The 25323-nt window shown below is 32.1% G+C and overlaps 1 protein-coding gene across 2 annotated transcripts in view; it reads right to left on the bottom strand.

Annotated features, from left to right (window-relative positions):
* RFX3 (regulatory factor X3) overlaps positions 1–25323 on the bottom strand; it is a 59556-nt gene that overhangs the window by 16764 nt on the left and 17469 nt on the right. For both annotated transcript variants that reach the window (XM_032206137.1, XM_032206138.1), the window contains exons 3-8: positions 22534–22792; positions 13427–13501; positions 9148–9329; positions 8445–8564; positions 1593–1714; positions 236–348 (exon numbers count right to left, since the gene is read on the bottom strand). In XM_032206137.1, coding sequence (XP_032062028.1) covers positions 236–348; positions 1593–1714; positions 8445–8564; positions 9148–9329; positions 13427–13501; positions 22534–22792 — 871 coding nt within the window. The remainder of the gene's footprint in view (positions 1–235; positions 349–1592; positions 1715–8444; positions 8565–9147; positions 9330–13426; positions 13502–22533; positions 22793–25323) is intronic.

The raw sequence follows: 25323 nt of genomic DNA on the forward strand, positions 1-25323 counted from the left end.
TTTCTCTAAAATTTTGAAATCAAATACAACTACTTTTCATTCTCCAGAAAATTTCATTTATATATTATTCCGTGTGAAGGGGACCTTCCAAACAATCATAGAATCATACAGAATCATATAGTGGTTAGGGTTGGAAGGGTCCTTAAAGATCATCTAGTTCCAACAACCCTGCCATGGGCAGGGACATGTCCCACTTGACCAAAGCCCCATTCAAGAATATATATATAGGAGATACCTCACAGTGCTCTCGATAAAGACTCTGCAGTGATTTGATGTCCTCAAAGGTAGTACCATCTGGTAGAGAAGATATTTCAACTTCTCCAAACTCTGGAAGTACTCGAGATGCATCTGTTTCCATGACAACATAATGAGAGAATACTATTGTGAACAGTGCCTATTACAGTATGATCAGGAAAAAATTAAAGATGATACAAAGAAATAAATGTCAAAAGGCCATAATGCTCAAAGTGAAAATTCTTTCATACTTGTTTTATGTTAATATTGTAAAGAAATTCAGACAGCATTTAAAAAAAAAAAAAAAAGAAAAAAAAAAAAAAGAAAAAAAGAATGATTCTTAAAGATATAAAAGCCAGGTAAAGTACATACTACACCTAAATAGAAAAAGTTAAACCAAACATGCTCAGGATGTTACAGGATGAAGAAAAATATTTATGTCAATGTATAAAAGATTAATTGTTGAATAGCTTTTGTCTTGTACGACTGTTGTAATTTCTACATAGTCAGGCATGAAGTGTCTTAGTAGACTCAGTAATGTATCTTTTGTTTGAAATGTGTGATTTCTGTATTTGTCACAAATATTTCCAAGAGAAAAGCTGATCTGAGGGAAAACTGCTGCACTAAAACACATCTGGAAAGGGCAATTCAAAGTATTTTAACAGCATCCTTGTGTACTCAATGATTTCCATAATAACAATACTAGGCCAACTGATTCAGTGCTTGAAAATCCTAACCACTTAAGTGCACAACAATCTGCAATAACATAGACAGTCTTTTTACATAAACAAATTTCTAAGTTACTATTTGTTTTCATTACTGAGAAATTTAAATGCTTAACTGGATCAATGAATGCACAATTTGCAGAGTTTTAAACATGAACCCTGAGGTTCTAGTTGCAACTGTTTCTCTTTCCACTTAAAACACTGAAGTACACTTTCAAAAGAGGGTGGTTAAACTATAACTGTAATATACCCCCCACACACATACACATATTATTAATCATCAAAATGCACTTTAACGACCATGCAAGGAACAATTGTTATCACAGGAATTTCAGTACACGTCTACATATAACTGCACAGCAACTGTATTGTGATTTATACAATATTAAATATACCACACAAACACAGAATGTGCATATTTTTCCTTTTATACTTACATGATGCACATTAAATGTTACATAAAGCTCACAACAGAAAACATGTTATGTAGTTTAAGTACCTTTTTCTGCTGTTGTCAGTAAAAATTGTAAAGAGGACATTATAACTTTAGAAATAATTCCTGTACTTATGTGACTTGATATCTGCAGTGGAGGCCATCTTATTTATACAGCAGAATAAAACATGCTTTCATACCTAAAAACTGTTGATGATGTTGACTTTGGGCAATTACAGTTTGTTCAACAGACGTGCCTGTCTGTTGACCACTTCCTGTGAAGCCATCTGCAACTCCATCCACTTTCTGCATAGGCTTATACCTACAAAAGTATCAAGTTTGAAATTAACCCTTTTGTTCACGTCTTCATAAATGAGCTCATACAGTCTATGTTCATTCTGATTTCTCCATCTCAAAATAAAATTTTGAGGAAAAGTAATAAAATAATGTATCAAAGTTTATTTACTTTGTAAATAACAGAAGAAACAGATTACTAAGGGAACCTAGAACATTACCAATGCATAACAGAATTCATGCAAGTGATATTACAGCACTAATACCAATTTATTCTTCAATGCCGCTTAGGAACAGCATGCCTGTAAGACCAGCTCATTTACACCAAAATAAATGAAATATTTCCCTTTCCAAATGGCACATCTTCCAAGGAATTAAGTATTATAAAACAAAGTTCTTGTTACCTTAAGAAAAACAGCATTACTATCTGAGGACAAAACTGAAAGATCTTGAAATGCAACAAACATATCTTATAAACACAGAAGGCCTGAGAAAGCTACTTGGAAAACTAAATCCTCCATTAGTCATATATCAGAATCTTTTATAAAGGATAAAAATCACAATTATTAAAATGGGAATGTTAGATTGGATGGTCAAGTGTTGTAAGACATCATTCTGGTAGGCATAAGATCCTGCCTGTGACTTGCATTAAAAAATAAGAATTTACTCTGTCCCAGTTCTTAATGGTACCATGTTGCATACTTTGCACTTCAAAACAGAATTGTAGCCAGCAGAGAAGGAAATAAGTGAAACCCCAAAGCTGAACAGGATGTGTTTTAACTACCACTCAAGCTTGAATTGCTGTGCAGACTGTTCAACTCCATGCTAACTTCAGAAAAGTGAAAATAAATTCCATACTAGATGCACTACTTTGAGAAGCAGTTTAATCATTTGGGAACTTTCATTTTGTTCCTGGTAAACATACAATAGCAATGCACTGTGTAACTACTAAGACTACTTTAAAAGCAAGTTCCCATGAAAAGCATCCATTCAGTATTCTAGACATTCTTGAAAGGAATTTAACTATACAATAAGAAAATACAGAGAAAGTACCCTTTTCAAAGAGAAAGACTCTTGGTCTGATTAATAAGAAGTTTTATAACTTCAGGAATGTCAAATGCTTGGGGAAAAAAAAAAAAAAAAAAAAAAACGAGAGAGAGAGACACCCATACCTATCCTATCTCTAGGACATTTATATTAAGTTTCACATTCTGTAATCATCCAGTGTAAAATCCTGAGCCTACTGAAGACAGAAAGGAAGCTTTAATTGACTTTAAAAAGACTAAAATTTCATTTATGGTATCATGGTAGCACTAAACTCAGATGGTAAATCTCCCTGTAATCCAGGCCATTCATCTAGGAAGAATTCTTAACTTCTCTCTCATTATGTATTGTAATTGCAAATACCAGGCAGACCAACTTCTATAAATATTTGTATTTCAAAACCTCTATGACAGTTCCAATACTTTCTTTAAAATTTATCATTTTACAGACCCTTCAGCTTTTGAAACATGATTCAAAATATTTTGAACTAAAAATGACACTCCTTTAAGAGTTTTTCAGTTATGAAAACAAAACAAAACAAAACAAAAAACCACCTTTAATTAAAAGTAAAAAAGCCAACTTAATCCTTTGGTGCTAAGAATCAGGATTACCCACCTTCTTAATCTGCTGTGCTTTACTGAACATACGCAAGGCAAAAATCCTAATTCTGGCACTATGACAGGGGACTTGTAACAGGAATTAACCATTTTCATTAGAAAATCACTTAAACCAAGGAATGAAAAAAAAAGAAAATATTCTTTGCAGGAGCACAGGAGCATCAGATGAAACATACACAAACAGTAGTTAAGATTTTTAGATCTGCTATTGTTTATGTACAGATGGAACTTCGTCAGTTTAGATGAGAAAAGGCTCTCCACAAACCATTAGTTAAATTCTATCTTTTTTGATGCATTGAAAAAAATGGTTAGAATTTCTTAGCTAGTAAAATTATTATGAAAAAAAAAAAATCTAGACTTTCAGCTTTGTTTTCCTATTCTAGCCCCCTACTAACCTATAACTTATTTAATCTTTCATCCTTTTCCTTTCTTTTAAACTACAACGTGCCAGGAGACCCGGAGTTGAAAATAATACCTGATTTTACATGAATATTAAAACTTTTTAAGATATTTGACCCAGAAAGGACATAATTTTAATTTTATATAGGTTAACATAAACATAGCAAAATTTAGCAAAGTTTTTAGTTAATATCAGAGATTTTCTCAATTTGTGAAAAGCTATGGAAATCCCTCAAAAATCTGAACATCTGACATCAGAACATGGAATTCAAAAGTGATGCAGAATGATATACTGGTCTCACTAGGCACCTAATTTAGAATACATCTCCATCGACTTCCACCGTCGAACTCTGAAGAAAGGTTATTAACAGAAAATTCTTCTCCCACTACAGAACAGATCAATAAATACTGCCTAAAATTATTGTACAGCAAACAATTAATATTCATTAATAAGGCAGAAAGGGGAAGAATAAGAAAATGTCTGCTTGATGTGAAGTGCACATACAGGACAAGAAAAATCTGCAGGACAAGAAGCAAACCAAAACAAAAATAAATTAATAAAGTAAATAAATAAATAGGAGCCAAAATGGACTGATTAAGTCATAAGACAGACACAAACCAGCAGCTTTTTCAGTTAAGTTTTCAGCAGATTTGTTGTTTGCTTGCACTGTTGCCTTGTTGCCAGTATTTGGATTTTCCTCTAAGTATTAGAATCTAATATATTTCTGAAAAATTCAACTCATGCTGTTATGCAATTTATAATATTCTTTCTCTTTTTTTGTTAATAACAAAAATTTCTATCCTTCTAGCTTGCTCAAAATATGTAGGCGTTGTAGAAACAAACAGAACTAAGCTCTAAGAATATGCTTGCATTTCTCATTTTAAATCTATTATTGTGATTTATCACTAGGATTTCACTGTCACCCAAGTATGTAACAAAGTGGTGACCTTATGGATAACAGTGTGCAAAGTATGGTAAAGCATTTTAGTATTGTGTACAAATAAAATGTTCCCATTAATGTCAGCAGGGGGAAAAAATAAACTTTTAAAACTAGCAGAAAACAAGATATTTCAAACAGTTTTTAATACAAAAGGCAACACTTACTAGAGTTAACTATAGAAAAATCAAAGAAAGCCAAATACTTTAAATATTTATTGCATAAGAAGTTGCAGGTAACAAAGAAATAACTGAGGAATATTAGAAGTTTTTGGTATTGAGATCAAGTTTATACCAGTTGCATTCTAGTATAAAGGAAATAACAACACTTCCAAGTACACTGTTGTGAAACATTATAAACCCTCAAAAATATGCAGGCAGTATTTTAATTAAAGCATGGTTGTCTGAAATCAAATAAGGTAGAACTGCACAGAATTTAAAAAAATGCAAATTCAACGTGTGCACTTTTTAAAAAAAGTCCTTCTTGGTTGCTGAGATAAACATAATCTAGAAGGTGAAGCAGACCTTTCTAATTCCTTAAGCCACAGTCAGCTCAGCCCCCAACCATACTATATACAAAAGGTATGTCCTTGATCAAGAGAAAGGCTGTGGGTGTTTTCTGAAGTATTCCATTTGGAATTAGTTTAGTAGTGTATCATGTAAGTTCTATTATTAATCATTTTAGAATACTGTCTCAAGGAAATTGTAGATGAGTTTACAGATACTGGTATTTTGGGGCAGTGATGCATTGATCTGTATCTTCAAATACAAAAATGCTATAACATGTAGTTTCTCTGCTGTTCATAAATCCAAACCCTCTTTTAAAAGATTAATAAATAATTGTTGCTTTGGACTCAAGATAGCTTGGTTTAAAAGTAATGTTTGACTAAACAGTATATTTGGGGAACACAAGAAAACACGCAAGAGAACAGTACCAAAATACAGATTATTTTCTACATAAAATAAATATGTAGGGTAAACAGCATCTATAGAAAGCAGTGATTGATGTGTTCTGATTAGAACACTAATAAATGTGTTAGCTTAATGTTACAATATGCAGTATAAAACAATATATTTATTGTATATATTAAAAAATATCTTAGCTGACTGTGGAGCTCCCATAAATAAAAGGAACTACAACTTGTGTATGGAAGTACTGAGATATATATCTGAAATTAACCTGGAAAGCTGGAGGTTTACTCATGGAAATAAAAATGGAAACATGAAGAATGCCGTAAGGAACAGGTAAGTGTGTCTATAACTATTTGCTGAGAGTAAAGCATAAAGATAACTCACCTCCTCCTAAGCTACAAGTTTCTGCTCATTATGAGCTAAGAGAGAAAAAAATAAAAAATAAAAAAATAAAAAAATGGAACTTGACTGTAGGGAGTGAGTCTCTGATACAACTGTCTGGAAAGGACAGCTTATGGGAAAGAGATCATAATAAGACTATACTTTAAAGTTGCAAGTGTTTAGTGTCAGACATAAAATTGTACAAGTATACCCGGCAAAATATTTGGGTTGGATATTACTTCATCTCTTCCTAATAATCTTCCTGTTTTCTTGGTGTCCATTTACCATTTGTTAGCCTGCATTTGACCCAGAACTGATGGATAATATAACCATTTAAATATCCTGTTTATTCCTACCCTGAAAAATGTCTGATGGCAGAGGCAAGCCAGGCCTTCCCTTGCAAGTCTGAGCCATACAGCAGGTTCAGCTGTAAGGCAGGGTGTTAGCTATTATCTTCCAGCCAAGACTAGTCATTAACTGCAATTCTTCACTCCAATTCATAGGTGCTTTAAGTCTCTTGATCTATGGTTGTTGTCTCCAAACCACTGTCTCAGCTGGAAGATATGACTGTTAACATCTGTGATTGGTAGTTACTGTTTTTTTCCTCTTACTGGAACAGAGAAAGAGTACTCCCACAGCTAACACTGATCACAACCAAGACTAAGCAACCAAGAGCATTACCTTGCATCTGAAATTTATGTCTGATAAATCTCAGACCACGAATTCAAGCCCAGGACAAACTGAACATGACCATACAGGAGTACTTTGGAATAGCCAAGTTACACAAATGGAAAAGGTTCATGACCCTCAGATTAAGAGCAGGAACGAAGGAAAATGGTTGGTAGCATATATTCAGTCTGCATTTTTTGCAAGAAAGGACTAAAAGTGTTTATCCAATTAAGAGGTGATAGAGATGGACGAATTGGTATGACTAAACAGAAAAAGTACTGCCTTGTACTTTCCAAAATGTACTGTCTTACTCACTGCCTTGTACTTTCCATCCTTAATCAACATCTTTACATATTATCGCAACAAAGCTTAAGTGTGGTATGAACTGAATATGAAAGGGAGCATGCATGCGCACATATGAAACACGGGTTGAAGGAAAGATAAGCACAAAACGCTACGCAGTGCCAGATGTATGACTTCATTCATAGGCCAAACTGACCTAAAAAGTTAAGAAAAGTTAAAAGAGTTAAGAAAACGCTGCCAAACATCCCTAGCTAAGGAAAACAAGAGAACTATGCAAGATATATGGTAGTAAGCAAAACATTAAGGCAAATAGTAAGGAAAAATTGTGTCCACTCCCAAGAGTCATATAATACAATTTCAAAATCACTCTGTCATTGTGAATTAAGAACACAAAAGAGGTGGTGATGATTTGTTAACTGGCATCCTTTATCTTCCATGTCCCACACAAACAATTCTGGTTAGGTAACTGTGGCATATATCTTGGGGCATGCATTTGATTTTGAGCATGAGTGAATGAAACCTGTAAGTGAATGCGCTTAAATGGATAAAACATGCTTTTCTTAGATATATTTCTCAGGCATCTTAGATATTTCACTTTAGTGTAATACGGGAGGCTAGTGACATCATTCAACGAAAAAGTAATTTCAAAGAAGTGTACTGACTTCCATTTCCCCCCCTAAAAATGTCTGTTCAATACAGGTTTTTCTATATGCATATCTGCACATTCTTTCACCAAAAGCATAGGCCTCTGCTGTCATTTTGACATTTGTGAAAAAAATTAAAATAAAAATCTCCTTCAGTCTTCCCAGAAAAGTGCCACTGCTTTCAAATACTTCAGAGATTTCAGAAGATCCCCAGTAAAAATAGATGCTAAGAGAAAATACCTAAATCACTTACAGGCAAACTGTTATGGTCATCTTTGTCCTTCGCAGGGAAAAGAAATAAATGTCAAACTGAACTTAACCACGAGCTCAGTTATAAACAGCTTATATATAAAGTTGTATCATATTAAAAACAATAACATTTAAAATTCAAGGTTTTAATGCTTTTCATCAGATTGTGGTAAAAGATCTCAAGATAGTTTAAAAGAGTCTGGTTGTATCACATCTCACTTTTTATTATTAATTTTTGCGGGTTTATAATGATTTCCAGGTCAATATTTTTTTATGTTGACTGATGTGTGACTTCAGTGTGTATCTGCAGTTGCATAACAGCGAACTTCTGTTTTTCTATTGCCCATAGAAGCCGTGGAGGAAGTATTTATGACCAGGTTCAATGGGGCTTCCACCTGGTCTAGTGGAATGTGTCTCTGCCAATGTCAGGGGGTTTGGAATTAGATGATCTTTAAAATCTGTTCCAACCCAAACCATTTTATGATTCTATGATTCAAAGACAGGAAGTGAACAGAATTCTCATTCGAATTTTCGATGTAAGAGAACATAAGGCTTTATGAACTAGAACTATTAATAAGTATTCATCTTCATTTCACACTTTACCTCTGTTTCTGCTGCATGGGCTGTTGTCTCATAGCCATATATTGCATGTCCTCTTGTAGTCGATTAAGAGGAGAGTCTGGCTTGACACGAATCCCATAGTAATGGTATTTGGAGTTGCCCCTTTATGAGAGAACAAGCACTGTAAGAACATTTTTATGCGTATACATCACATTACTTTACAGTTTACATTGACTGGAATATTATATCCACAAATTAGGCCTGACTCCCCTTTCATACCTGTTTTTTTTTCATAGATGTCATTTTACAACCTTTGGGCAATTAGTTCACTCTCTCAAATATTACCCAGAATTTTACACTTAAGAGAAATAATCATAATTAAAAAAAAATAAATTAAAAACCACAAAACTAACACAAACAACAACAACAACAAAATGCAACTTCTCGAAGTCATGAAGAAACACAATCCTGAGTAATTTCCAAACACAGACTCTATTTTATTTATGCTTATAAGAACATGCAGTGTAAATATAAAAATGTAAATATATTAACCATCAAAATCAGGAAAAGTAAAAATAACATCTGGAAATCATAAAACTGTTTGAAATTAAGAGACAGACCTGACATACTGAAAACCACTGTAATGTTTAAACTCTTTGTTTGTTTCTTGAATAGCAGACAAGTTTGTTACTCACAGTTATTGCTTGCATTTTCTATTATAGTTCAGAATTCCATTAACACAAACCTAGTTCCAAGTCTTCGTGTCCGTAATCCCATGAAGATTGACCGTATGAGTTTTCCAAAGGAGGCAGCATTGACTGGATCCAACTTGTGCTCCTGACAATGTCGTAAGTAATGGTTGTAAAGGGTACTTCTTGGGAGGCTCACTCCTTCTGCAGTTTCGTAATTGTCCAAAAGCCACTGAAGCTATATGACATATAAAACAGGTGGGAAAAAAAAAAAGGTAAATTCATTATTAATTCACTAAAACTTTATTATTACTACTTTATTATTATCTTAATCATACAACATTAACTTATGACAGTTTTGAAGTCACTCTTCAAGTCTATTGAATAATAACTTCATTTCTATACAGGGATCCCAGAACTGCTAGCTACATCACAATCCTTTAGGATCTCCAGAATTACCAAGAAATAGTGTAACTCATTGCACTTGTGATCTCAAGTAAATGTCTATTTCGTAAAATACTTTTGGTTCAGTACCACACAGCAACTATGGTTTGGAGACAAACTGTTAATACTTCACAGAAATACAATCATCAAGAATGTAATTCACATAAATTGCACAAATAAACTCCTTGGATTAACAATAGTTAGCTGATGCATTAGAAAAAGTGTTTTTCTTTCCCTGCTAATAAAAAGACTTTAGAATACTTAACTGAATAGGATTTATATATTTTTTTTGCTCTTGGATTCAAAAAGAAAAATGCTATTGCATATAAACCAAAGAGCAATTTAGATAATAACATTGAAAGTAGTAAGGGGTACAATACTCCTCAGTTGTAGTCTGCTTAACTTTCACTTCCAGGAGGAACAGAGTGAGGTTCTTGGAAAAATATGAATATTTTCTTATAACAATGGTGGGTAATTTTGGCAACATGAAAGAAAAGACTTTAACATCACTGGACTTTACAGACAGCAAACAAACATAAAACACCTCTAGCTGCCAATAATGTGCAAAATAGATTTAAAAAAAAAAAAAAAAAACAAGTTAAAAATGACAATTAAATACATCTTGATGTAACGATAAAGGACAACAAGAAAGGAAATTAGAAATAGGTTGAAAGAGGTTGAAGACATTCTTAAGTTTCACTGTTTCAGTTTTCTGGCATATTAATATTTTCCCCTTCTTTCCCCAGTACTTGCTATGGTTTCAGTTCTCTGGAATCCTTCTTTAGATTTACCTTGAATGATTTGAAAATTTTGTTTTCTGTTTGGATTTTATTTCCCTTTTTTTTCCTAACTATTTAAACCAAAATATTAAAACTGAAGAAAAAAAGTAATTGTTAAAATAAACTCTTGCCTCAATGTGTATTGAGCTGTTAATTTTACTAATGACCTGACATAAGCCTATCTGAGCTTAGAAACAATGGTAATTATATTTTAACTTTGCGTTTAATCTTTGTTTTAAATCTATGAGTACATTTATATTAATTTAAATATATATTAATTATAAATATGTATTATATAACACGTCATATATTATTAAATCCATAATTAAATCAGAACAGATAAGAAATGTGAAGTACTCTTATTTTATTTTACTTTGGTTTTCCCCAAAGGGAAAAAATTGTTGGACAAAAAAATATGCATATTTCTTTCCAACTGAGTTCTCTATGTAGTATTAAAGACATTTTCTTCCAGATGGCTTATAACCTATTAGGATTCACTTTAAGTGCACTTCATTAACAATATCATTTTCTAACATATGTTATTCAACTGTATCTTGGCTGCCAAAACCACCACCACCAACACAAAAACAAGAACAAAAACAAACACCTCCTACTCCTACCCCCCAGCTCCCACACAAAGATATGTACAATGTAAGAATTTTTGCTCCAGGAGTTACTTCAGTAGCAAAGGTTTGGAATCATTTATTAGATTATAACCTGGAAGGAAAAGTGCAGTTAATATATGATTTTAAAAAGAGAATTGTTTACAAATATTATAAATTTGCTGCTAAGTAGCTTTTAAGATTTATTTTTTTTTCTTCACAAGAAGAAACATAATTCTAAAACTGAACTTTTCAGGTTTGAATTCTAGTTTTTTAATTCATCGTGTTGACCATACTGTATGGGTAAAATTGGTAAAAGTATGAAATATTTACAGTCAGACCTGCTAAATTGATTCTGACTCTGATTGAGCTGTAACATTCATAAAACATTAAACTACCAATTAATTTAATAAGTCAGACTCATGCAGAAATAAATCAGGAGAGAAAAGAAGAGGAAATGACAAATTCCCTACAGTAAGCACACATTAATTCAGTCAAAAAATCCCAGAAAAAAATAATACAGATATCACAACGTGAAAACCCAAAGACTTTGTATTTCCCACAAATTAATACATCACCTGCAAAGTGAAAGTTACTACTAATTAAATGTACAATTTAGAATTCTATTTTAAAACCTATTAAAGCCATTTCTTTTAATAAATGCCAACCAGCAGTAGATGACAAAATTAAGAAGAGCTTAAAGACACAAACATCAAACCTGTACTTAAATTCCCTCCATATTGCCTTTACTTGAGTTTAAAGACAATAAGCATTGCTTTAAAATAGGTAAAGTGGCAAATAAGTCTCATCTAGATTGTATTAACTTATTTTAAAATGACTGAGGCTAAGGAAAATTTGACTGCCAAAAAAATACATACAGGGGCTGTTGTTTTTTTCCACTCCACGGAATCAAAGATAACATTCCCATCAGAATAATTTTGAAAAAAACTTGAGTCAAGAAAGGAATAGCATGATGACACTTCTGTAACAGTTGGATGCACATAAAATTAATAGTGATATTAAATAGTAAATACTCCAGAAAACTGGGAACTAGTGGATTACAGTAGAGGGGAAGGGTTTACAGGACCTTATTTTATAATTAGTCTCAGTTTTGTAACAAATTCTGGACTTTGTAATGGGATTAAACATAAACTTATCAGCTAGTGGATAAATTCAAGTGCTAACACAACCTTCTGAGATTTTGGCAAAAAATGTTATGGTCTCTTAACAATGATATTTAAATAATTTTAATATTTTTGGTTGTCCTATCTTCAAAGCAATTCTATTATAAAATCAAAGATGTTTACAAAAGAAGTAAAATCTAGAAGATTAAAATCTAAAAGTCCTTCTGTTTCATAACTGTGTAGTATGATTTTCCTCATTAACTTTTGTCATTTTCTAAACAAACTAAAAAACCCAACCAGCCAACCAATTAAACAAGAACAAAAACACACAAAAACTTAAGCACAAAGCAACAAAACAATTCTAGCTTTCATTACAAAATTACCAGACCCATTAAAAAAAATATCCTGAACTAAATCCTACTTACATGTACATTTTTAATTTGATTTTTGAGTGACAGGCTCTATAACCACATTTTTAAATTAAGACCACAGACCAAATTTAAATTTCTACAGTAAAGCAATAAAAAAATTTGAATAACCTACATAAGTTAGGCTGAGAAGTAAGAAAAGAGGCAAGATGAATATGAACCAATCAACATGGAAAAAATATCAAATACAAAAATAAAAATACTGACAGAAAAAAAGCATTTCAAGAAAGACTAGGAACTAACAAAGTAATATTATTTTTATACACCAAGTTTTAAACTAACTTCGGTCCTTTTTCCTTTCATGTCAAAGTTACATTTAATGGTTTTATCACTATATTTGTTTTTTTTTACACATATATCTTCTAGCTTCCTATGTGGAAAATTCTTAACTGTTAAGATTTTCAAAGTATGAATAAAGAGAAAGACAGTTAAGTGTACTTCAGTCTAACACACTGCTTTCATTTTTTTTTCCATGTCATGATATGGATCTTTGGAATTCCTAAATCATTTCATGGTAAATTGTCTAGTTAGAATAAATGAAGAAAAATCTAAAAATAATCAAAAGATATTTAGTCATGTTGTTTGCCTCTTCATCCTTCACATGCCCCCAAATTAATGCAGAGCACACAGATTGTTCTTGGTAGGCAACTTTCTTGAAAAGCTAGCTAATGAAGGATCATTTGAACATTACCTTGACTTTTACACTATAATCTGCAAAACAAATTTGTTAATTTGTGTTAATGCAGGTTTAGAGCCTTCAAAACAGATAATACAGTGCTATATACCACAAAGACATTTAACCTGACAAAATAAAGCCATGGGAGATGTAGTATAAGGTTACAAGCAAATAAAATGGGAAGATTAAGACTGCAAAGTAGTAATAAAATAAAACATTTAGAGGCAGGCTAAGCATGCAGAACAAGCAAGAGAGAGTGTATGTGAAGAAGAGACAACTTACATGGCTGTTGAGAAGAGAGCTTCTGTGAGTGGACAGACCATCAGACTTTTGCAGTGTCTCAATCGCCATTTCAATCTGATAATAGATGTCATTAAAAAAAGGACTCAAGACAAGATAGTAAAAAAGCCTGATCAGAGAAGTTTTGACAGGTTGCTTACAGACTAACAGAAATGCCTCCTTTTTTTCCTGGCTAGGACATACATTCTAAAAGGCCTCATTCCAGGGTCCCATTGAACGCAAACTTCCCCAATGAGGTCAAAAAGGCATGTTGTTTGCATATGTATCATAGGATCACAGACTAAACCCATTTTACTTTCCTTCTTGCTCAGGAAATTATTTGAAACATATTAAAAAAAAAAAAAAAAAAAGCAAAACAAAACAACAACAATAAAGCAACAATGACTGACTGAACAAAGATATCACTAATAAAACAAAACAAAACAAAACCAAACAAAACCTAAGCAGAATTTTAAGAAAGGTTTCCATATGTTTTTCCTTCCAAATCAGAAAGAACAGTGTACAGCTTGAAAAAAATCAACTGAATTTGAAACAAAACTTGTACTTTTTGCAATAACAAGCACATCTCATCAACCCCAAGTAATTCAACTGGTTTTCTGTCATTAGCTTCAATGGGACAGGATATCACTGTAACTGACTACTGCAGCAGCACATTTTGAATATTCCCAGCTGTCAAAGCAAATGGAAACTCAGGAGTCACACAGACTACAGGATCTAGCCTTTGGAAAAAAAGCTTTGTTCACAATAATTTTGTCTTTTAAAGGGAAAAGAACATCACACCGCTAATTAAATATACAGTAGTTATTCTCCAAATGCAAATGTATAAACACTCTCACATCCATTCCTCTTCTTTTCTCTTTGAATATCAGCGGATCTTTTGATGTTCCATAACAACAGCATTAAAGAATAAAATTGGAACCTAACTGTAATTTAACCGAGCAAAACCAACATCGAAAATGACAGAGACAATAGGATGTGCAATAAAAGGCATATAATTAAATAGCTACATTAAATGGCCAAAACAAAAGCAACGAAAATGCCACCTATATTTTTAAAACCACTTGTCATTCTCCCTGTACTTTTTTCATGAGCCCTTCCTATCCTACTTCAAAAATCACAGTACTATCCAAAGATTTTAGTCATATCAGTATAAGATTAATTAATTCTCCATATACCAGAAACTGAAAAATACTTTGATATTCCAATTTACTGTACATATAAAATTAGCTTCTCCCTTCTTCTTAAGAGAATGACTGACCAATATTTTTATTGTACTAATTATAAGAAATCATTTATTGTTTCTTTCCTATAACTACTTAATATTAAATATATAAAACTTTTATAGAAGTGCCTTGAGAATATGTTATTATTGTGTAAGAAAATATACTCTGGCAAGGAAATAATTTAATATTCTGATTTATTCTTGTTTCAATGGAGAATACTAGGAGGTTAAAGTACTCAATCACATAGAAATGTTCAAATTTTAAAAGCATGCAATATGATAAATACAAGTTTAGCACATCATCGTGGTAAGATCAACTCACTATATAATACAGCTGTAGAATTTCCCTTCTACCACCAAACAACAAAAAATGCATACACATAAAAATCCTAATTCTGAAACACAGGTTATTTGTTCAACAGTGCTTAGTCTGCAGCAATACTACAACACTAAAGTTACATGTCCTCTTTCTCATTTCTTTGTACTGCTCGTTCCACTGCATTACTCTCATTTTGTTGTTGCAACGTGTCCCATTTATTTAGAGAACCAATATGTTAAAAAGTAGTAAAAATTACACTTATAAAGAGGCATTGCATATCACATTGATTCCTCACTGCCATATTTCTTCAATGGTTTGTGGCACTATGCAATTAGCCAAATAAAGAAGAACTTTCTTTGTTGTCATTTGGGGGAATGTTGTGGCTTGGGTTTCTTTTTAAAGTAGCTTTCACCATTAGTACCATTGAGGACAATAAATCTATGTTTACAAATCCACAGATTTTAAAACAAGATTTTCACTTTGTTAGGATCATCTAGTCCACTTTTTCTGCATAATGCAAACTCACCATTGTTGGCCAACACTAACCCATGTTACTTAACTCAAGCACAGAAAGATATCAGATTTGTATTTAAACTGAGTAATCATCACAACCTTCTCAACAGAAATTGTCCTTACTACCAATTATTTTGTTCATTATTTCTAGTCTAAATTTCTGTAAAGTTAAGTTTGTTAAATTTTGTAAAGATCTCTCTCTCTTTAATAACAGAAACCTTCTTCCTAAGTAAGCTAAACACTCACCTCTTCAACGTTTTTAGCATAAAATAAGTTTAATCTGAAGACAGATTTTTCAGACACTAATTTATTTGTAATTTAATTTCTATTCAAAACAGCACATAAGCACATACGGACATCAATTACATACGTAATGTAGGTTTTTTTTAAATTACGATATTTCGCAGAAAGAATATGAAAATAATTTTAACATTTACATTATGTACTGCATACATAGAAGACTGATATCCTTGCATTTCTAGCAATATGCACTGAGAGGTTCCACGCAAAACTAACATTATTTGTATCTAAAATGCTAAAAGACAAAAAAAAAATTACATTCATTTATTTGAGTGTATATTCATTTATTTTGATCAGTCATACATTTCTTCTACTTTTCTCTTAAAAAGACCAAAATATTTTTTATTAAAATGTTCTGACTGATAACTGAAATGTACACTATCATTATCACTGCAAATTCTACTGAACTATGCTAAATATTGCATGATAATCAGCTTTTACAGTAACATAAATATTGAGGGTGAACTAAATTAAAGCATGGTAGCCATGAAAACTATCATTTTGGACTTCACCCTCAGTTTACTTTGTTTGCCATCTAAAATATTACCTTATATTCTGACACAGCTATTATTGATTAAGGGTATTTCCCTGGTGTTAACAAATACAATAGTCTGATCCCAGTACATGCATCCATAAACCTGCAATGTTCAGTCATTATGTGAATGACTGATTTGGAAGTTATTAACTCTTCTTGTTAGTTTATGCATTAGTGTTCATTAACTTATTACTAGATAAACATAATATGCATTATAATTTCAGATGTGTATAAAATAGACATAGCAAATAACTATCCCAAATCCACTTAAAAAAAAAAAAAAAAAAAAGAAAAAAGAAAAGAAAAGAAAACACCCACAAACAAACAAACAAGCAAAAAAAACCACCTGCTCTCCTAAGAACCAACGACAGAAGAAGCAGTACTTTTTCATGATTCAGCTAATTAGCACAAATCTGTTCTGAGGAAGTGAAGACATATAGATTGAAGACAATCAGATGAAGTTTAAAGCCTGACATTTTGCGATTAAACTGGAAAAGTATGTGTAACAGCCATAGGTTGATAAAAATCCAAAATGTTTAGGTCAGATGACTTTCTCCTTCCTGAATTTACAACTGAAAAACTGTTTTCCATGTTTCTCTTCCATGATGGTGGTTCTCAAACAATGAGACCAATTCCACTCTCTCTCTCTAGGGTCATCCAGTTCTTTCTATGTGTAATAACTATTATCTGCAGCTTCAAATAGATTCTAAACTGGTTTTCTCTCTGGTAATATCTCCAATATATGATACAAATACTTTCCAGAAAAAAAAATAAAAATCAGGCTTAGGTGAGAACTTCAGAGAATGCACATTCTACTTAACTCTGAAAAACATGGAAAAGTCATACACATTTTTAGGAGTTACTCAAATAAGAAAATCAAAAGTGAAAAGCCAAAAGGAAAGCTGAGTTCTGATTATTGTTAAAACCAAACCTGAAAGCATGTATGTCAAGGCAGAGAGGGAGATTGGTTGTTTTAGAACAAAAAAAGGTATTTAGTCAGAATCAGAAAGATCCAGTTCTCCAGAAAGGTGATACCTTCACACCACTGGTAATGACTGTTAAAAGAATATTAGTGGAATGTCATCTTGCATCCAGCTAGTGCATTTTCAAATAAAAGGAAATAATGGAAAATTTTCTCATGGATTCTGACACACCCATTTTGAATATCTCAGTATCACAAAATCATTGTGTGTCATGCAATGACTTTTATCAATAATTGGAATGCTACACTGGAATAAATCTTGTTTCCAAGAATACTCCATCTTCATTTTTTTTATAAAAATACCAGAATAAATATTTGATTACCAAAAGTGGAAATAAACTATGAGAAAAACTTGCTACAAGGCTTTTTACTTAGAAAACAGACCAAAAGCCAACAAACAAAAGTTGAAGCCAAAGCCAACAAATGGAAGCGTAAGCCAGACTTAATTCAGAAGAGGAACAAGGAGAATAGGAAGGTGAAGAAGTGAGATGCAGGACAGGGTAGGTATGTCTGACCTTAGTTGGGTCATTCTCCCTTTTCCCCGTATTCCTTATCTTGTGGAACGGGCACAGCGTCAACTGAAGACATACATTGCAGCAAGGGACTCACATGGGCAGAACAAGAAAAATTATTATGGCCATGATGCAACATTGAAAACTATCTACTGTTCTGAATAGAGGAGAAGCCATGATGCTCCAGAGTTCTGAAGGAGAAACTAAAGCAGGGGGTTTATAAAAGCACAGGATCCACAGATCCTCCAATTATTATCTTAGTTAATTCACACTACATATTTTTTATTTTTTTATTTTTTTTTAATCAATGGTAGTGATTAACCATTGTTATGACTCATTTAAAAGAAAAAAAATATTATTTGTTTTCTATCTGAAAATGGATGTTTTTTCTTTTCCAAAAAAGGCATGTTAATGTGCTCAGTTGAAGAAGACATAAGGAAGTATCTTGCCAATGTAACAGATCAGACCAGACGATCTAATATTCCTTCGCAGCATAAAAATCTACGCATCTTCTATTTTATCAGAAATAGTTTGTTTTTTGTTAAGACAGACAGATGAATAACAATTCTGCCACAAATTATCAGAAAAATTGAAGAATGGACATGGAAAGTGTTCCTCTACTGGGAAAGAGATTAATGAATAAAACCTAATCTCCAACTATTTTCCAAATGATAACTGCTTCAGCCTAGATGAAACATTTTAACATTTATTGCTTTTTTTCTTAAAACAATAATATAATTTCAGTAGAGCTATTATAATCAGGATATGATGTCTACACTAGGCTTCCTTACATCATCTATTATTCTCTTTCATTAATTACATGACACGTTTTGGATAGGTATCATCCCTTATTTAAGGATAGGAGCATACTCTACTGCTACCAGAAATAATAATTTGTGGTGATACATGTCCATATTAATTTTGGTTTTATTTTAATGCATATTTAGATCTGCACTGAAAGTGTCTACATTTCTGAAACAGCATCAGTGGAGACTTCCTATAGTTGGTGATGACTGATGAATGGCAACTGTATCTGCAGCACAATCCTAAAGGTTGTTAGAAAAAAAAAAAAAAAAACAACAAAAGACTAAAGTTGAGGGGGGGAGGAGGAAAGCCTCCCACTGGCTGACAAGCATAGCAACACCTTTACTATTAAAAACTGTATTTTTTTAAACTCATAGTATTATGACATTTGCTGATCCGATCATTTTATATATATACATATATACATATATATATGTATTTTATCACAAGATTAGCTCTTAGACACTTGTAGGTGATTTAAGTTTCATTATTAATATAGCAATTCAATTTTCAAGTTAGACTTTTAACTCTAGCTGCCCTGTCTTTAAGGATAACTACCAATTAGCCAAGACCTTTCAAACAAATTGAAACATGTAAACTCATTTCAAATGGTCAACCAGCTAGGGTGAATCACTTCTTGTTCAATGCATTCACAATCTATTTTTGACCTATCCACATATACTGACATCAAAATGGTCAATTTACAAAGCTGTTTATCTCCCTAATATTTGATATAGGTCTTAGGATCGGAACGCCTCTATACTGTATTAAAAATATACATACATTTATAATAAGTGGAGAAATAATTTAATAGGTGAGCACAGGATATCATGGGAAGAAACAATGAAATCAATGGAAGTGAGATGACAGAAGAAAATGCTAAAAAAAATTGTCTTTATGAACTCTAACATAAGCAACTACAGTATTTATGCTGTAACAGTTAAGAAAGTGCACAAATCTTAATATTTTGGCTATAAAAACACTGTTATCACCTCTTATAGCTTGTGCAGGAGATCTTTCTTGTATAAATGCTTTAGAGAAATTAATATGAATCAAGTTATGAACAAATATTCACCCTTTATTAAACCCCAAACTGAACTCAGCCACAACAAAATAAAGTGAAGACAGACTTAAACTAAAAAAAAATCTATGAGTCTATTTTATTGAATACTGCATAAAAGAAATAATGTATATGTAGTAGTGTACAAAAAGGATTTTGTATGTAAACAAAACTATGGCAAAAATAAACAATGTTTGGTTTGTTTACATGTGGCAATAAGTAACTTCTCATTCATTGCTATATCCTTTTTCTATTCTTCAAATTTATTCAATGTTTGGAAATATTTGCTGAAATTTATAATAGCAAATCAGTTTGCATACATGTTATTTTGATTTCTCCAATATCTTTTCTATGCAAGAATGAAAAATATGATGATGATGAAGATCAAATGAGGATCACAAGTGAAACGAGCTCTAGGTCTCTAAGGTATAATCCAGATAAAACATTACATTGCTCTATTTTGCATAGTTTAATTAAGTCTTCTAGTAAAATTTAAACAGATTTTGTGTTTTAACTTTACAGTTTTAGTCGAACCTTTAATGTTTCAGCTGACTCTTCAATACTTCAGCTGAACAATACATATGAAGAGCCTAAAATGATAAAATCTAAAGTGTCCCACTTAATTAGAAAGAAATCCACTACATCTTACTTACAGAACTATAGTATACAAAATAAACAGTACCTTAAAAAGAAAACAGAAGATATTGTTTTAGTGTAAAAAATACAATTAAATCATTGTGATTTAAATATGGGCATTTTTAATATTCTTAACAGAATAATTAATATTGATCTGTAAAGGTTATTTAGAGCAACTAAAAGAGGCTGATTTTTGATACATGAAGACAAAGTGTTGTTGATAGAACGAACATCAGATTTTGTTAAATTTGGCAAATCTGACTTCAATTCAGCAACAAAATCCAGTTTTTAGTCTTTAAAATGAAGAACAGAGTTTTGATATCATTCAAGTGATTCTAGCATGTCCAACGTAAAATTAAGTTTACTACTCTTCATTTGTGTTTACTGGACACATTTATACCTCACTTGATTTCACATTCAGATAAACATTTCATGTCTTTATTCTGTTGTCACAATAGAAAACTAAACTTGCAATGTGATATGTAAACCACAAAACTGCACCTATTCTTGTTTGAACTTACTTGAAGGAGAAGACTAGCATGATTTCTAAAAGAGGCAATATTTGTATTCAAATGTGCAAAAATTTAAATCAACTACAGATACTTTGGAATATCACCAGTATTTACATATTTAAAGTAACACCACTTTTCCAATTTTACTCGGTCTAGAGACCCACTTCCTTACTTCTGACTACAGAAAGATATTCTTGTTCTACCTATGCTTGGTAATCATAAAGCCATGTAGAAAGTTGCATGACATATCTTTCAAATAAGCCAAATGAACATTTTAAAAGAAAAAAAAAAAGTATTGATTAAATTAAATAAATCTGAAACAGGAATGTTGCTCTATTCAGAAATACTTTTTTCTATTAAAATCATGTAAAGTGCAGGCAAGTGTTCGAAAACACTGTTTTTCATTTAGTCACAGAAAATAAATACAAAATTATCTGTTGCCAGCTGAAGGCTCTTGCTACATTATTGATAAGTATGCTCTTCACTCATTATGAGTCTTCATAAATTTTACTCTCAGAAAATAATACTACACAGTTAAAGCATTCTCAAAGTTTATATGAAATACTAAGTTTACAGACTGTACAAAACCTGTGTATTTATCTATACCAACTGCTAGGAATTAAACTTAAGATACTTTATTGGATCATATAAATTACCCAATGCTGTAGTAAATGTTCATCATTATTCCAAATAAAACTTGGATAAAATAAAAATAAGAATATTAGATTTTTACTTGTTACAGTAGTTCTTAAAAATAAAGTCCCTTCATTTCATAGTCCATTAAACTACTGATAAATCAGTATTATTAATCATGTGTTATCTCCATTGGGACATTATTCAAATCTTCTTACTCTGTATCTCCCAGTTCTGTTCCCCATTACTTCCAAATCTCTGCAACCACATCAAAATACCCTGAAGGAATTAGGTAAAAGTATTCCTGATGGCCATTTTCTTAATAGGAATAAGGACTAACTGAGAAAGCTCTTAAGGAAAAGGTCTGTGTCTATGTTTAAGTGTCCACAATAGTATCTATCACAATTATAACAGCGTGCACCTTCCCATAGCATTGTAAGACACTTCCACAATGAGCTTTTTTTCCACAACACACGTTTAGGAAATGCCATGGATGAGTAAAAACAAAGTAGTATTCTGAACAAACAAATGCAAATATTTTGAAATAAGCTACCAGACATACACTAATATTGAGAAACAAACAAACAAACAAAACTACAAATGCAGGGAAGTTACTTATAAGTTACATTATATTACATTTACATAATATTTACATATTTTAACATAATTATAATCAACAAGATTGCTTTTCCTTTTTTTTAAAAAAAAAAAAAGTGTTAAGTGGGGCTGGTTGAATTCCCCTACAATATTCATCTCAGACATACTACTTTGTGAGCATTCCCAAAGTTTTCACATGTATTACTTGCATGAAAAAATTTAACCTTGAAGATGTAAATATTTGCAACCCATCAAGGGAAAGGTCTCTGTGTTTAGGTTTCACTCCTGTATCTTGTTTATACATGTATTTATTTCTTATATTACAAAGAAAGTACTGTATAGTACTTACTCTGCTAGCATAATATTGCTGTATCTTCTATCACAAACATTATATCAGCCTGAAAGAACATCTTAGTGACTAAGAAACTAGTCCCAGAGATTTCACATCAGTCTGAAATACTTACTGTAGCTGGGGAAGTCCGCGTTGTATGAGTCACTGAATGACCAGAATTTTCCATTGAATTGCCAATCAGATAGGTCCCTCCTGAGCTGCTAATGAGTTGTCCTCCTGTGACACCCATCTGAATCCCTCCAGTGCCCACCATGCTATGAGAGGAGACCACTGTTGTCACCTGTGCAGAACTTCCTTGAGTATCAAAATAATTTCCCCCAGTGTTTTGGCTGTACATCTGGGTTTCTGTGTATGGATAAGTTGTAGATCGGCTTCAAGAAAAGAAAACAAAAGGAAAAGAAATTATTTGTATTGTTCATTTAGCTGAGGGAAATGTTGTATTTGTAGAAATGTGTGTGCAATAGATATAACCAAATTAAATATGGTGGGCAAAAAATCCCTGCCTCCTTAGAGAATAACATTTCATCACGTCGAAGAACTAAATAACTAATTCAGTGACAACATTAAACCAAGTATTCAACAAATCTTATGGACAAGTTTGTTAGTCTTACCTGAAGAGGAGCAGAGAAGGGAAGTATGACCAAAATTGAGGAAACAGAAAGAGCTCATACAATTATTAATAAACTGTAAAGCAATTTATCAAGCTCCATTCTTTTTTTTTTTATTTAATTCTACCGTAAGATTTTGAATTTTAGTAATCTTACACACTTTTCATACTGTGCATGTTGCAAAATTGTGAACACATCATACAAATGTCAGCCAAGAAAATCCAACATTCGGGCATCTTATGTTAACTATGAATTTTAAATTTTTCATAGTCCTATGTTGAAGCTTGAAATTCTGAGCTCACTGGTATTTTAGAGCGTGCAGTTATTTTTACAGGGTAAATTTAAAATTTTACATGAACCCATATTAAGATGAAAAACTGCATTTAAGAAATAAAACCAAACCAGAAGGTGTAAAAAGGTCACAAAGTTAAAGGTGTGCAGTAGTAAAATTTTTAAATCACTTCTAACTATGAAACATATGCCTCATTAACCAGTTTACCACAAAAAAACTATTCAGCTACTGCAACCTTTTATCATATGTTTCACATATTTAACCACTCATCTTGAATCATTATAATCTATTATAATCTATATAATCTATATAATCTATTTATAGTTATTGAATATGTACTTGCTTCTGTGTACAGTTGGATCATCTCTATATCTGAAAATTGTTAATTCTGTAGCACTCATTGGTTCAAAGCCAAACTCCTTATTCTGGAAAAGTCTGCCTGAAAATTTTATCTTTTTTTCCCAACTGCTAAGATTTGTACAGAATCATAGAATCATAGCACATCCTGAGTTGGAAGGTACCCATAAGAATCATCAAGTCCAACTCCTGGTACCTTGGCAAGCATGACAACAGAAAAGTCAAAAGGTAAAAAACTTAAACTAAGTTTACTTAACCATTAATTTTCTAGCTTAAACATAAAATTCTGTAGTATTGCTTGTAATCAACTTACAATACTATTTAGAATTTCCGAGTTTCCCATTAACTTGTATTTGCTTATGCTAAGATGCAGTCTTTCCAAGTAATTACGTTTTAACAGTAGTATGATTCAAAAAAAAAAAAAAGATGAGAGGTGCCCAATCTCTTCATAAGTCTCCAATTTGTTTATTATAATCATATGGACTACAAAATTATATGAAAACATGCAATGAACAAGTTCAGCAAAAAAATTCAGCTGCTTTTATCCAAGAGTACAAGAAAAGCAGGAAGCAGTATTCACTCTTTTATACAGACAGAAGGTGATTAATACACTTGTCCAAGAATTAGATGTATTTTTTTTTTTTTCAGTTAACTAAGTAAGAATTAGTTTCTTACCACAATATAGAAAAGGTAATGAAAATTTACTGTTTGTTGTTCTGTTTTTTTAATTATGGAAACTTACACAAGATTAATTAATTAGTTGGTTAACAATGGAGATTTAGTTAGTTAATTAGTTTATTTAGTTAGTTAACAATGGAGTATTTCAAAAGCTTTTTTATCAGCTGCATGAAACTTGAAGTTAACCTAAAATAAATGCCTTGCAGTCTACTGAAAACAAACATAAACAGTTTTTTTAGAGACAATGCTCATGTGGGCAGTTAATTTTTTAATATTTCTTTTGGAAATCTAACATCAGTTCATGTTTGCATTGCAATAGCCTATGTATGTGTTCAGCAACCATGCAGGTACTGATTCACCTGTTTAATCAAGCCAAGGTATTATTGTGATATTGCTTACCTTGTGATGAACAAGGTAACTGCTAGCAGAGTTGATGTTGCATGTGCCTTAGAGTCACACTATTTAGATTATGAACAGTGATATGCAGCATTTAGGAATGGCGGAAGCTCAGGGTGAAAAACATTTCACCCTAATGTTTGTGAAAGGAGTGAGCACTGTAAATCCACTCTCTCCCCACTCCCATCCCCAAAGAAATACTCTACTACAGCACAGTAAGAAAAGGAATGAAATGCAAAGTAAGAAAATGAATGAAATGCAAAGCCACTGCTGTCAGTAAAAATAGTTATGGCTAGAGGAAATAGATCGTCCGAAGGATGTAAGCAAGATGTCACATATGTTACTTGCAGAAGTTTCAAGAAGCAGTTCTTTGGAGCAATGCAAATGCTAGAGAATACCCAATGTTTCACCAAAAAAAAAGTCACAATCTTCCTGTAGATGGAGAGGGAAAAGGAAATGCTTGTTTCCTTTTACCTTTTTCAGGTATGTATATCATACATAGTCTCTAAGTAAGGACTGATTGTATCACAACACCTACATCTGCTTATAACTGCTCCTTATCACTGGATCA

This window comes from Aythya fuligula, chromosome Z (genome assembly GCF_009819795.1).
Source record: "Aythya fuligula isolate bAytFul2 chromosome Z, bAytFul2.pri, whole genome shotgun sequence".
NCBI lineage: Eukaryota > Metazoa > Chordata > Aves > Anseriformes > Anatidae > Aythya > Aythya fuligula.